At 43.6% G+C, this 15,359-nt stretch overlaps 1 protein-coding gene across 1 annotated transcript; it reads left to right on the top strand.

Annotated features, from left to right (window-relative positions):
* The first annotated feature begins 323 nt into the window (after positions 1 to 323).
* On the top strand, positions 324 to 15,310 carry nexmifa (neurite extension and migration factor a). Its single transcript, XM_053676853.1, has 3 exons — positions 324 to 906; positions 6,606 to 6,727; positions 8,518 to 15,310. The coding sequence occupies exons 2-3, from the start codon at positions 6,655 to 6,657 to the stop codon at positions 12,168 to 12,170; spliced, it is 3,726 nt and encodes a 1,241-aa protein (XP_053532828.1). The 5' UTR covers positions 324 to 906; positions 6,606 to 6,654; the 3' UTR covers positions 12,171 to 15,310.
* The last annotated feature ends 49 nt before the right edge of the window (positions 15,311 to 15,359 follow it).

Genomic DNA, 15,359 nt, shown 5'->3' with positions numbered 1-15,359 from the left:
GCTGCATTTATTATATAATTAACGTGATATAAAGTTATTATTCTATAAATCTAATATTAATGCTAATAGTTATAATGCTGCTACTATTACTACTACTACTACTACTACTACTACTACTACTAAAATTATTATTATTATTCACACAACTCAGTATAATAAGAGAATTTCACTTAATCGAGTCCTCTTGGGCGATGGGTTGTGCGCATGCTCGGTGCAACGCACCTGCTCAACAGAGTAGGGCGCGTCCCCGACGGCCCGAGCGCGCCACCGTCCAAAAATCTGTGGGCGCGCTCTTTATGGCAAGTCTCAAAAGAAAGGGGGGAGCAGTAGCACGTGAACGCGCCGTAGTTGTCAGGGACGGACGGGGTGCAGCTGGGAAAAACACACACATGCGCGCGCGCACACACACACATACACACACACACACTCTCTCTCTCTCTCTCTCTCCATCTCTTTCGCTCTCTCTCTCTCTCGCGCGCGCATGAGCATATACGGCGAAACGATACGACGGCTTACCGACGGAGGAAACAAGGCAGCAGCCTTCGTCATGACGGTGACACCGCCCGCGCGCCGTTAAAAAAACAAAACAAAACAAAAAAACCGTGAAGCATGCCGCGCGACTCGGGCACCTTTTGTTCGTTTCCCGGAAACCCTGGCGCGCGAGGGGAATAAAAATGGAGCGGTAGGGGGACCAAGACGAGGCGCGATTAACGCGCGCGTCCACCTGCTGCTACACACTCACATATACACACACCGGGGGGAAACGGTCAGAGCTTGCTCGCTCGCGCGCACGCAAGAGAGAGAGAGACCCCGTGAGGAAGAGATAAACATGCTAACAAGCTGAGCGCAGAGAAGGAAGAAGAAGTCCATATAACGTTAAGGACGGAACGAACCCAAGACGGGAAGGTGAGTGTGCGTGTATGTGTGCGCGCGTGCGATGCGGCGGTGAACGGTTTTCAGCTGGGCCACTGTGGCGCGCGCGTCAAAGAGCTGCAATGGGGGGAAGGAGGAGGGAGGGAAGGGGGGGGGTTGTGTCAGCTGTCATCTTGATGAATCCATAATGCACAGGTGTGTGTGTGTGTGTGTGTGTGTGTGTGTGTGTACCGGAGAAACGGAAAGCTACGAAATGGTATAGAAAAACAGCCGCGCGCGTGTATTCATGAATACGCATTGGCAAACACGATGCGCATACACACACACACACACGCGCGCGCGCGCGCGCGCGCGCGATCAGCTTGTAACGGGCTGGAGGCTGTATAGACGCACCCCTATAGACACGCGCAGAATAACGAGCATCACGTGCCGTTCCGTGTCAACCGTTTTAAATATCTAACGTTTAAGTGTGTGTGTGTGTGTGTGTGTGTGTGTGTGTGTGTGCTGCATTACTGGCCGAACCTTTGCGGCATGCTGAAATGAGGAAGAACAGAACAGCTGTGCTCACTAGCACACTAGCTAGCCGTATCAGCTCGCGCGCCCGATCAGTGCGTCAAAAAAAAAAAAAATAAACCCCAGTTAGAAATCGAACGGCACGTGACGTCATCATTGTTTTCCCTTTGGACTAGCGTTTAGCTTCTTAGCTTCCATTTAGCCAGGTAAACAGGCTGTAAAACGAATGTCAACATGACACAGCAGACACCCAGTGAGCCCGCTGTCCTGTTACACAAGTTCACAACGTTCCCATTTGTGTTCTTAATCACACAGGTCATGGTGTGTGTGTGTGTGTGTGTCCCAAAAACACAGAAAAGTGTAGCTGAGGTAGCGTGCGTACATTCTGACTGAAAATCAGAAGCGAAACGCTGTTTTGTTGTTTATATGTTATCCTAGCGTCACAAAACCCCGAAATCTTCCCTCACAGTTTGAGAGCACTTCACACACCTTTGCTTGTTTTGATTGACTGTGACAGAAACTCGCATTTTTACGGACAGACGTGTTATAATACGGTTCTGCTACACACGTTAAACGTGGGAGCAATCTATGGATACGCCGCGATTTCCGAAACATTCTCGCTGTTCTGTTTGTGCTTCGTTTGTGAAAACAAGCGGGTAATTATAGCTATATTTGTTTACATTCGTGGTATTTTATTTTGCGTAGATTTAAAACCGCCTCAGGGTCCGCTCTACTCTTTGAGAGAAACCGAAATCAAAACTAACTTTTGTTTTTACCTCAGTAATTTGTGTTATTTTGTCCACAGCTGATCATTAGCGTCACTATTTAAATCAACATGCAGAGACATTTCCCCACCTCTCAGAAAAACCTCACGTCCATCCATCCATCTTCTATACCACTTATCCTACAGGGTCGCAGGGAACCTGGAGCCTGTCCTAAGGGGCGTGGGGCACAAAGCGGGGTACACCCTGGACGGAGTGCCAATCCATCGCAGGGCACGTACACATTCACACCCCCACTGAAACACTACGGACACTTTGGACATGCCAATCAGCCTACCATGCACGTCTTTGGACTGGGGGAGGAAACCGGAGAACCCGGAGGAAACCCCCGCAGCACGCGGAGAACATGAAAACTCCGCACACACAGGGCAGCGGCGGGAATCGAAATCCCCGACCCTGGAGGTGTGAGGCGAACATGCTAACCGCTAATCCACAGTGCACCCAAATACCTCACGTAATAGAAGTCAAATGAATTAAATATTTATTTTTTTGTTGTCTTCAGGAACACAAAGCTTAAAAATTAGTAAATCAGCTAGCAAGGGAGATGCAGACTCACTACGAAAGGGGACATCTTAACTTATTGCCTATTCAGTCAGTAAGCTAACTTGCTAATCAGTTAACTTAAACCTCTGAGAGAGAGAGAGAGCTGTTAAATTCGCCATATTTGATTTATAGTCATTTTGCTGTTATTGTAAATGAACTTGCTGTGTTTAAATGGATTCTGTGTGTTGTAGTGTTTGGAACATTTTGAAACAGCAGAATAGTTTGTTGTCTTCGCCACCGGGCAAATTAGCGTCGTGTCTTCACAGCTCCAGAGTCTCCAGTTCGAGTCTTGTTTGGAGTTTCTCTGGATTTTCTCCCTGTGGGTTCCCTCTGGGTTCTCTGGTTTCCTCCTACCCCCTAAAAATATGCTGATGTGTGGATTGGCGTCCCGACGAGAGGAAGCAAATTCAGTGTAGCTCCAGGAAAACGAATGCCTACAATCTGTTAAGTGGATTTTAAGTAATTAGCCAGTTAGCGATTTAATGTTATGCTAGCAGAATAGGTCAGGTCGCTAACTTGCTGCTTTCTGTAATTGAAAGGTTGAACATTTCACACACACAAAAAATCTGTTTAAAAATCCAAACATTTGGGACTGGTAGCTAGTTTTCAGACCCAAAAAAAAAAGATTATCGCAGGTAACCAGTCGTAATTGCTTTTCCAGTAAGAAGAGGTTTGTATGTAACAGCATGGAGTGGTCATTTCTCTATTTGTGGAAAGCTGCAAAATGAGTAAGAGATATTATGTGGAATTTAAGCGCTGGGGACTGGTTGACTGTGGAGTGGAAGCGACTCAGTGAACTGAGCGAGGGTTTTTACTTAAAGGTGTGTTAGTAGGCCAATGGGACATTGGGGATTCTGGGATAGCCCTGAACTTAAAGGAACAGTTCAGCAAAAAAAAAAAAAAAAAAAGTGCAAACCATCCACAGTTTCCACTTTAGAGAAAACACAGCCAGAATGTGTCTGGTGTCTGCAGTTTGCTTTTTTTTCAATGATTACAAATTCTTCTATGGAAGGAAAGTGTCTCGGTTGTCCAAGACGGCCACGTTCAGCTTTGGTTATGTTTATAGATGACAGGAAGTCCCACTAAAAAGAGGAAATCGAGTTGTGGAGAAGGTTCTGACCTCCACACCACAGCACTCCTGAATCCTCTCTGATTGGTCAGGAGGTGGTGATTAGTTTTCTATAACAGCAGCTCTGAAAGTAGCGCAGGTTTATATTAATACGTTATCGTTTCTATAGTAACGGCTCGTTCAGAGGGACTCGAACGGCAGTAATAATTAACAGATATTTAAAAATGATCGATGTGGTGAAGTTTTCTGTGAGGAGATGATTATTTATTAACCTTTAGGGAAGGAATCTCCAGCATCAGCGGTTTGTAACAGTCAGAGGTAAAGCAGTAAGTTTTTATTTTACTATAACAGCACCACATACAGGGTTTTAATCCGTTATAAAACCCTGCGTCTAGTGACAGTATGCATTTGGCTTTTGCTGGAGTTTAATCCTGTATGCGAGATGGACAAGTGCAGAAAGATGATCTGATGTATTACAGGATGGATGGATGGATGGATGGATATGTGAACGAATGGATGAACGGACAAGCGTAAACAGACTGAGATAGACCTATTGATCTATGATCTGATTACAATCACACTAATCCTCCTTTTTCTCTCACACACACACACACACACACACACACACGTGTACTGCGTAGTGTTGTGTTGTTGCTGTCACAGTGCGGCTCATCTTAATTGTGAGAAATGCAGTAGGTGGGCAGATGCAGCGACATTTACACAAAGGTAGAGAACATCTCACTCTCTCCTCACTGACTCTCTCGCGCTATCCCATAATCCCACTGTCTGGCTCTCTCGGCTAGGTGTTAAGGCTGGATAAATATTAATTTCGTTTTTTAATAACAGCCCTTTGCAGAGACGCTTCCCTCTTCCACCTGCCTCGGTTTATTCTGATCTCAGATCAGTGCGGTGTAGAGGGAACAGTGTGATGCGTATCTCAATAAATTATCAACAGTTTCGAGTCTGAATAATGTTCCTGTGATTCAAGTTGGTGGGTTAATGGGGAAAAAATGGGGTCTGACAGGTACGTAGACCACGCCTCCTGTAATGGGCCTGGCGTGCACAGAGGCCATACCGCCTTCACTGGGACTGACAGGGACATAGGACCCACCTCTTTTATTAGGACTGACAGGGACATCAGCCTTCATAGAGATTTATAGACATAGAGGTCATGCCGCGTTCACTGGCACTGACATGCACATAGACCATGGCTGCATCCCAATATCCCTACTACCCTACTATACAGTAGGCGAAAAGCAGTACGCCATAGGAGTAGTACGTCCGAATTCTTAGTATTCATAAAACAGTACACAAGAAATACCCGGATGACCTACTGCTTCCGCCGAGATTCTGCAGTATGGACGCAATGGACACTGCGCTATCCCATAAGGCAGCGGGACTGGCACGGAAGAGTTTTCAGAATCAAACATGGCGGAAGGGAGTGCATCAGATCTTTTTACATTGTAGGTCCCATTACATACCGATCAGTACGTACTTTATCAACAGCCGAGCAGTATGTTCCGAATCGAATGCAGTAGATTCTGTCACACTAAGTGATTTCGACTTCTTCACCTGGACTAACCGAGAGGCCACACCTCCTTCACCAGGACTAACACAGAGACCACGCCTTCTTCACTGGAGCGTAAAGTTTTTGGCGCCATGTAACGTCCGCAGCGTATCTGTCAGTCTCGGTTAACGCGTGTGTTCTAGAACCTATCACTAATTTGGAATTAAAATGGAGCGGTTTCCTTGATCCAGAATCACAGTGACATTGTTTCACTTCGAAGCAGCTCTTACGCGCGTCTTATTAAGTTGTTTCTGGCTTTAAATATATATTTAAGGACAACCCGAAATCAAAACACATATTTTTCCGTTAGCTCGTGTCCTTGGTTAGATGATTCATCCGCTCTAATCGCTTAAAGAACACGTCGATCACGTATCGAGAAGTGCATCAAAGCATCTCCGAAGAAGAAATACACATCTGTAAGTATAGTGTCCAGACACAAGCCTTGTGTTGTTATACATTTATGAACAACAGTTTGCAATTTCGTTTTTAGAAAAAATGATCATTTGTAATGCGACTATAAATAACAAGAGCGCTAATTAGCAGTACTGTAGCATCCGGAAAAACAAAGCCTCTGCGTCACGCAAGTTTTCTTGAAATTATATTCAGTAATTTGTGTGTGTGTATATATATATATATATATATATATATATATATATATATATATATATATATAAAACGTCATTCAAAATGGAATCAATCGCATGAATATTAGATGATGAGCAATGTTATTGTAATTGTATTGGTTTTGGACATTGAGATAATACTAGGTATTGGTATTATTGGTTACAATTATGATTTAAAGTTAGATGTTTAAGAAGTTTCCGTCACAGCAATGCTAAGTTCTTGGTTTTTATTTCAATAAAACCCCCCCAAAAAAATACATGGACGGACATCTGCTTTGAACCTTTACGACAGCGGGTGAGCCCACACATGCACCTAATTTCCACACCATTTTAAACAAACTCTTCCCTTCCACACGTCTGCTGCATCATAGAGCAGGACACGCAGAGGACAGAGTGATGTAATATAGCACAACTCTCAGTAACACTGCATGTGAGAGAAGGAGGGAGGGAGGAAAACAGATTAATGTGGGTACACAGAGAAAATGAAAGTAAAGAGAGGTGGGAGTTTTGTGGATTCCTCTGATAAGGCAGCTTCTTGTATTACTGCTTAAATAGGTTTGTTTTGCAAGGAGAGCAAATATGTTGTGGCGTTTCTCACTCTCACTATGTGTGTGTGTGTGTGTGTGTCTCCACAGATCAGACAGTAAGAATGACGTTTATGCAGTGCAGAATTTCTCCAGATTGATGGATGTCCTACAGGAGTCGCGATTTGCAGGGCCCGAGTGCTGCCCCAGTCCTCCTAACGCCACAGACAATGGTACAAGACAAAAACACAGAGCCACTGCCTAAAAACCATTATTATTATTATTATTATTATTTCCCCCTGTTCCACATGGCCCTTTGTGTAGACCTATAATAATCATATACTTTCAAGGGTAACTTCCATTACTACGCAACATTTCTTCATTTCAGGCTTCCGTTCCTAACGTTCCTGCCCCACTTGTTTTCCATAAGAAGAACAAGTCTTAGAACATGTGGGGTCTGCTCTGCGGGAAATGGTCTGCACTTATATAGCGCTTTTTTAACCTTAGTGGTTCCTACACTGTGTCTCATTCACACATTCACACTCACGGTAGCAGAGCTGCCATGCAAGGTGCTAGCTTCAGGAGCAGCTCGGGGTTCAGTGTCTTGCCCAAGGACACGTCAGCATGTGGAGTCACATGGGCCGGGAATCGAACCGCCAACCCTACGATTAGTGGACAACCTGCTCTACCTCCTGAGCCACAGCCGCTCCACATGTTTCCTTTTATTTGCAGTTCGCCTTCCAGACAACAGACAGTGTGATAATTAGCTCAATGTTATCATGCTAATTTTTTTGTTGTGTTTTAGTAAAATTGCTAAGTTTAATTAAGATTGGGATTATAAGAACATTCCACATAAAGGGCCCACAAGTTTCTCAACAGCTCAAGAGTTCACAACGTAATGTTGGCATTTATAAATATGGCAGAACCAAATGAGTCTTTTAAAAAAAGATATTTTATCAACACAATTTTACGTAGTTTCCACCAAAAAGTTAATGGCTACGTGCTAGTTTTAGTCAGTGGCTAACATGCTTGGCATATCCATATTTCTGAGTTGCCTAGCGACAGTGTTCCGTCAATTTTAAGCAGTTAAATGACAAGCATATTGCCTCCATTTTCAACCGCCATACACCTGCAAGTTCACATCAGCTTGAAGTGACACTTCCTCTTCATTAGTCTCAAACACTTGAGGGTTGCAATTTCTCCACACTTCCATGTGTATGCGCTTCCCTGTTTCTGATGGGAAAGCAAATTTCTGAAAAGTATAGCAATGTGGAATGTGCTTTCCAGAGCACGATATAGTCGCTGCATTTAAAAGTTTTGCTGCATACTATTGTGCTATTGAAAAATTCTGTGGTTGGTCAAATGGCCTATTTCTGTGAAGGCAGTCAGTCCTTGGCCATTTCTATTTTTATACGAAGCTTTGTAGCGATAGCTCAAAAGCTGCCATGCAAGTATACATCTTCCTTCTTCCTCCATCTGACCATGATGAGTAGGGACTTAAGTTTTCACTCTGAAGTGTCTGTAATTAGGACTATTTACTCCTACTCTAGCAGAGCCTGACATCAAGCTGATATTTCCACTTTATTACCACACGTTAGATTCTGTTATTTCCTTATTTAATAAACCAGTCGTGTAATATTCTGTGTAATGCTCTCAGATGAATTAGCATCTAGACTAGGAGAGAGAGAGCGAGAACTGTTGCATAGGAAGTCTGTGTTAGGAGCATCAAATTCCGTTAAATCTGCACTCAAATTTTAATTACTTAAATTATTTAGTATCCGAATGCATTTAAATATTAATTAGCCTATAGGCTAATGCTACCCTGCCACACAAGCAGTACTGCTACATGGTGTGCTCATCGCATGATAGCACTGAAGGAGAAAATGGTCATTTTCTTAAGCAATCACAAGCAGAAAATCTTCATTTAAATCTAGTTTAGTGTTTGGTGTGCAAGGACCACAAGACAAACCTGGTATCGTATCATAATTAATCTGATGTAAGCTTGTCTTTATTTCTTTTTTAGACTCGCATGATCATCTCCCTGACAAGTCACATGTTCTGACGCACTGTGACTCCACCGAGCCTCCACTTCTATCCCCACCCACCCTGGATTCCTCCAGTCAGACAGCTGAAGTTCCCTTCAGTGTGACAGACCTGCACGATGACTCTGTCTCCAAAGCCACCTCTCTCTCCTCCCTCTCATCATTCTCTTCTCTCTCCTCCCTCTCATCCCTCACTTGCTCCAAGCCCGTGAGTCCCTGGTCCATGCCTCAGAGCTGTGACAGACCATCCCTTTCTAGCATGGATTCTGGGGGAGGTGACTGCATAAGCTGTCTACTTCCTAAGAACCAATCATGCGAGTCCGTTCTTGGGTTAACCTCCGATTTCCAGTCCTGCCCTTCCTCCAACCTCAGCATGCAGTGCCTCGGCTCTGCCACCACCACTGGCCTCTATGGCGACCAAGTGCTATCTGATCAGTTGCTCAGTGGACCCACCCATACAGCTGGAATGAATGAAAATGCAGAAGAAGGCAAGTCAATGCGAGAGAGCGAATCAGATGATGATCCGACCTCTAGAAGTATATACGAGAGCTTGGGGGAGGAGGCTCAAGACTGGAGCTGCCTGGAGTCCCTGATCAGCGAGAGCCGAATGGAACTGTTAGACTTGTGTTCTCGCAGTGAGCTGGCAGTCAATCTGTTTTGCGAGGAAGATGTGGAAAACTACATGTTCCAGGATGAGGAGTCGACTCTGGGTACTGATGTCTGTTCACTCAAAATTCGCTACGAGTCCTACCCGGATGTGGTGCAAGAACGGACTGAGGTCTCCCTGCAAGATGAATCCCAACTAGGCTTTTTTCCCACTCTACCTTGTAGCAGAACGGAAAGTTTGCAAGACAAGATGGACCAGTCAAGCGAGGACAAAGCAGAGGCCCCAACAACCCCCAACAGCAATTTTCTTTTTGACCTCAGCAACTCACCTGAGGATTCTGGCGAGTTCAGTGATGACAGCTACTGCACAGGCTCATCCCCTGACACCTGGCAAGCTCAACAACCCCATGGACAACTGTCCAGGGAGAATTCTAGCTCCTCCAGCCAGCTCAGCTACCGCCTTCGTGCCAAGAGGAAGGTTGCTTTCCGAGAAGACTACCTATATGACGTGGACTCCATAGAGAGTGAGAGGAATGCAGAAAAGCGCAAGAAGCTGTCGGTTGGACCGAAGAAAGAGTGGGATGATGACTGGTGCCCAAAGAAGCGGCGCCGGTCTTGTCGAAAGGAGCCACCAGTCATCATTAAATACATCATTATCAACCGCTTTAAAGGTGAGAAGCACATGCAAGTGAAGTTGAGTAGAGTGGAACCTTCAGTCACAACGGTGAATCTAAATCCAGATACCTTACTGCACTATGAAAAACTGGCACCTCTGAAGGCCTACTGGCAGAAGAAGGAAAAGGAACAGCAGGAGCAGAACTCCTTAGCAACTGCAGACAAAACCAAACGCCTCAATGGCTGCAAAAGGCCACCGAGCACTACCCCTAAACGCAAACAAAGGAGCGCAAGACTCAGGATTCAACGGGTCCCTGCTGTAGAGACTCTAATCCCCAGCCAAACTGCTGCTGCCTTGTGTAACAATCAACAAGAAATGGCTGACTCAGTAAAAAGCACAGAAGACCTACAAGGGGCCGCAACACATGATGCCTTGGACAAAGTAGAGACAGGTAAAACTACACACCCAGCCAGGGCTAAGAGCAGAACTGAAGAGAGAGAGGAGAGGAGAAAACTAGATAAAACAGTGAAGATAAAGAAATTCAAAAGTGAAGCCAGACTGAGGGCTAAAAAGCTACATGAAGCACAGAAAGAGGAAAACCTCACTGCCTCTGAACTTACAGAGTTAAGTTCTTGTTTACCTGAAAACCTTAGTGACTCTTTGGAAAGTAATCTTCTCACAAACGAGACCTCGGTTGAAAAATGCACTTTGACTCCCGCTGCCCCGGGGACTAATGAGAATGTGGACCTCCTGCCTGGTGGATATCTACAGACTCTTCTGGAAGCTTCTGATTCTTCCAGCAGTGCCAATGTCACATATTTTTCTACAGACCAGCAGCAGACAGGGTTGCTACCAGTTGCAGCCCCTCTGCAACCAGTTCAAACTTGTGTACTCTCCCCTCCCTCGGAATCTGAGCTCCCACATTCACCCCAGCCTCTCAATCATATCCCACACCAGACATCGTTCCCTGAGACCGACCACCCTGAACAAAGCTACCCTGTCAACTGGCCTTCCCAACCCACAGTTGAGCAGCTTTCATTCTCTCCCGACATCCCAACTCAGTCCCCAGTCATGCCGTCGGGCTTTCCCAGGCCAATTCCTGTACTAGCAGGGGACGGCACAACAGTGACAGGGTATAGCCAGGTACCACTGGGTACCACAGGTACCTGCAGGATGGCATTTGAAGAACCACTCTTGCCAGAACCCCACTCGGATACTGATTATGGGCGTAGTCCGGTGGGATCACGAGTTGAAAATGGCATGGGCCGACTCGTCAGCTTTAACTCTCTGGGATCTCTTTCTGCAGCTTCAAGCAACTATAGTTCTCTTAGCCTCAGAGATGGTGAAAGAGAAAGAGAAGAGGAGATGAGCGAGATCAGCGACGGTTTCCTCTCACATTGCAGCCCTCAGCTAGTTCTGCAGCAGAGCCTTGAAGAGATCACTCCACTTCGAGAGTCCACCGACTTGCTTGACATATCAAACTTCACCCCTGACAAGTTCCGGCATTCCTCCTTGTCTGAAATGTCCCCACCTGACACACCTAGCCCCTCACCACAGCTGCTGGGGAACTGTGGCAAAGGGGGAGGGTTTCTAGAAGCTGCAGGGGCTAATGTGAGGTGGAGCTGCAGCACTGTCCCACAAGTCGAGCAAGATGCAGCACAAAACGCACACCTCTTACAGACTTTCACTGAGGAGGAGGATGAAGGAGGGCTTCAAGGACTTAAGAAGTCTAAAAAGAAGGGAGGAAAGAATGGACAAAGCACCAAAAAGACCAAAACTCCCAAGGCGGCTAAAGGTGAGAGGGTTAAGCTCCCAAAACAGGGTTCACATTCTGCTAAGAAAATCAAGGCATTACTTGAGGGGAAAGCAGCTAAAGGTGAGAGGAAATCAGATAGCGGCGCTCCTTCTCCAACCCCGTCCCTGAATATGATAGGGGTTCCGGGGGACTGGCCGAATGCCGGAGCTCTATCAGACGATGATCAGGGTGAGTTCCAGGAGCCATCGAACATCCTGTCCAATATAGTCTCCGGGATGGCGGAGGTGCAACGCTTCATGCGGGCCTCAGTAGAACCACTTTGGGGGCCTTGTCTGTCACCAGGGCAGCATGCTCTCCAAAGCCAAACACTGAAAATTCTTGGTAGCAGTGCTGACCTTAAGAAACGGGGCAGTGCATCAGGGGCAAGTAAGGGGAAGAAAGGGACAGGGCGGGATGGTAAGACCTCATCGAAACTTCTTGCACCCGGCTTCTTCCCTCCTATCGGTTTGGATTGCCTCCCGCTTCCTCACCGGCCCGCTCACAAAAAGATGTACCGCCACAAAAGCACCACAAAGTTTGCCCGTGATGAACTTTTAGCGGGTAAAAGGGACATTAAAGGAGTTGCACTGGCAGCTTTGGTAGAGAAACAGAGGTAATATTTTCTTTTTGCAAAGTACCCACGTCAATCCCCGTTTCCTGTCAAATCCTTCTGAGCCACCACCACCACACACATTTCAGAGCTGCATGACACTGACTTTACCCACAGTCCTTTGCCTGCCCCACAGGAAAGTGGGTGCACCCTGCATGACAGCCCTGCTAAGCTACCTAATGACTAAGTGGAGTCACTGTATCACAGCTGCATCGATCTGCCATTTGCTGCTTTGTTGCATTTTTTAATCACTTTATTTTTTGATCATATTTTTAAAGAGACAATGCCTTGAAAGCCACCTTAAAGCATACGCTGGTGTAGTATTACATTTGGGGGTTTTGTTTTCTTCCCTCCATCACAGGTCAAGTGCTATAAGTGTTCAATCCATGTGCTAATGCCGTTGTTTAAAACAAGGACATCACCTTGCAAAATGGTTGCCTTCTGTTGTTCAGGGGTCAAAGGTCGTTTTTTTTGTTGTTGTTGTTTTTTTTTTAGTATTCCCCTCGTTAAGAGTATTCCAGTGTTACTGTGCCAACCATTTGGAAAGATGGATTCGGAAAACTCCACGGGTAGCGCATAATTAGAAAAGGACATCCTACTTTTGTATAAGACACTCGTGTCTTAATGTAATAGTTGTCTTTAGTATTACGTTTACTTATGGTTTGCGTATTGAGGGTTTGGTCACCGGTGCCATAGGCTGACTCGAGTCCTCTCTGCCAGTATCGAAATGCTGTTGTACAGGAACATATGCACTATTTACAAAATAAGATTATATCAAACATGTTTAAAATTAACGTGCCAAAATATGAACAATTAAGTGTACAGAACATTTTTATCTACATAATGAATATTTGCTGTTTTTTAATGTGGTGGTGGTTGTGGGAATGTATGTGTGCGGTCTCGGGGTGGGTTGGAGAATAATTTCGGATTTTACTGTTGTTACATATGCAGACATCGGTTTGTGGAGTCTTCTGTACAACCTGGGAGAACGATATCATTGTTTTGTTTTGGTTTTTTTTCTCCACTGTTTTGTTTCGATATTACACGCTTAGTGGGTTGCAAAAAGAAAGAAAGCCACTGAGCAGAAGAGAGAATAAAGAGGAAGAGTTGTAACATTGTAACTACGCATGTGCCAAATATTTAACATCTTATCACAGGTTACGATATTATGATCTGTAAAAGACATGACTACATGTACTTTATTTGTACCCATTTTCATAGGGCAGCATCTTAAACGTATACGAAGAAATCACATTTTGGGAATTAAGCCAACAGAATCGTGCTAGCTAGTAGGGATCGACATAATTATCATATCTCATATTATATACTTGAAGACCTTTTCACGACACACGATATGAATCGCCAATACAGTGCCAATAAAACAGTAGTGCCAAATTTGAAAAACAATATTTTAATACATATATATAGTTTTAACAATGATCAAATATTCACAAAAATCTTGATATTCAGTCAGCGACTGATTACAATTAATAACAATAAAATGTTATGAAATTACTTTATGATCTATTAAATTAACTGGAGTGTGATATTGTTGATATCATATCAATATATCGCTCAGCACTACTAGCTAGCATGTTACACATGCCACCTACTGGAAGGCGTTACGTTAGCTAGCTAGCTAAATATAAGCTCGGAAACATTAGCTAGCTAAGTGTAAGCAATCGTACATGTAGTTAACTTGCGTTTGTTGTAATATCTCTCCAGATCTGCTTTACTTTGGACGCCAAAAGGAACTTTCAAAGCAAAAAATGTCGCATAGCTACTAAAGAGTACTTTTAGCGATTATTAGCACATGCCTAGTTATACATGATCTTCTGAATGACGTTGTGTCATCCTCGTGCTAGGAAAAGGGTTAAATAATCAAATTTGTACAGAGTGAACTGGACTGGCAGTAACTTACCATAAATCAGTATATGAAAGGGTGAATGGGCGACTTTTCCCAAACCTAAGCTCATGATCCCTCTTCATAAAGATTGCATTTCCGAATAAACCCTAATAAAATGATCAGTGGGAACTTTCACACGTCAGTTTTGCAGACAACAGGACCAAAATATTTTCTGAGAGTTTTTCCAGTGTTGCTAGCGATAATGTGCATGCATAACCATGATATTCAAGCTAAGTTGTGCATGCAGATGCCCTTATTTAGCATCTTATTTTTGTTCGTTTTTTTTTTCTTTTTCCTCTTGCAATGTTTGAATGTTATTTAACGTTTACAAAAAATAATGTGAGTACCCCAGCATTCCTTACCATTCTTTCTTTCTTTAGTATTTTCCCCCCCTATTATTTATTTACTTATTTTGGACAAGGGAACTACACAGACTTATAAAATTCCCTTGTAAAGAAATATAAAATGCAGCATTTGCATCGACTACTAAGTTAGTCAACATTTAAAATAAACCATCCATGTGCCATATTAACGAATGTATTATGCCTTTCATGGTTTTTAGTTCACATAACAATTTTATTTTTATTTTTTGCCTTTTATTATTATTATTATTATTATTATTATTATTATTATTTTCATCACAAAAACAGACCTGTTTGTATCATCTGGTATCTTTGCCAGGAGGATTATTAAAACTCTTGATGTAGGGGGAAAAAAATTGAACAACCTGTATATTTTTCATCGTGCCAATTTGTAACATATTTTCTAAGTGTATATTTTTCTTAGAAAGTGCTGTGAGGTCGTTTCTTGATGTGGCTTCTGTCCTTTTGCCTTTCAGGCAGTGAAAAAGGTCACTGAACTATCATGGGATTTTTTTTTTTTTTGTCTTAAAGCCAAAAATTGTGAAAGACAAAAAAAAAATCCTGTGGTAAAAGGAGAAAAAGCTGTGGCTTTGTTGAGTTTTGTTATTGGACCAATCTTATCGTGAGAGTGTTGTGCTCTAGTAAATCAATTACTGATAAAAAATGAAAACAGACAGCTAATTAATGACACTAATTTGTGATTTAATCTCTGTTTTATAGATTTTAATGTAAATTATTCTAGTATTTTGTTTCTGTTGTATCCGTTTCAAAGGTTTAAATATTTGTGAACCAGCCTGTATGGTGAAAAATGTAATATTGGTAACTGGAGTTTTGTAATCATGTTTATGGAATAAATATAAATTTAAAAAAATGGCTTTGCCCCCCCCCCCCCCCCCACTGATGAAGTGATTTACTTTGTGGAATTTTT

Source organism: Ictalurus punctatus, chromosome 28, assembly GCF_001660625.3.
Source record: "Ictalurus punctatus breed USDA103 chromosome 28, Coco_2.0, whole genome shotgun sequence".
Lineage (NCBI taxonomy): Eukaryota > Metazoa > Chordata > Actinopteri > Siluriformes > Ictaluridae > Ictalurus > Ictalurus punctatus.
This window is presented reverse-complemented; position numbering and strand designations above follow the sequence as displayed.

Excerpts from the sequence above, each read along its gene's own strand:
- nexmifa (XM_053676853.1), top strand. The coding sequence starts at position 6,655 with ATGGATGTCCTACAGGAGTCGCGATTTGCAGGGCCCGAGTGCTGCCCC. Across the intron at positions 6,728-8,517 it reads TCCTAACGCCACAGACAATG|ACTCGCATGATCATCTCCCT; the intron begins GTACAAGACAAA and ends TTTCTTTTTTAG.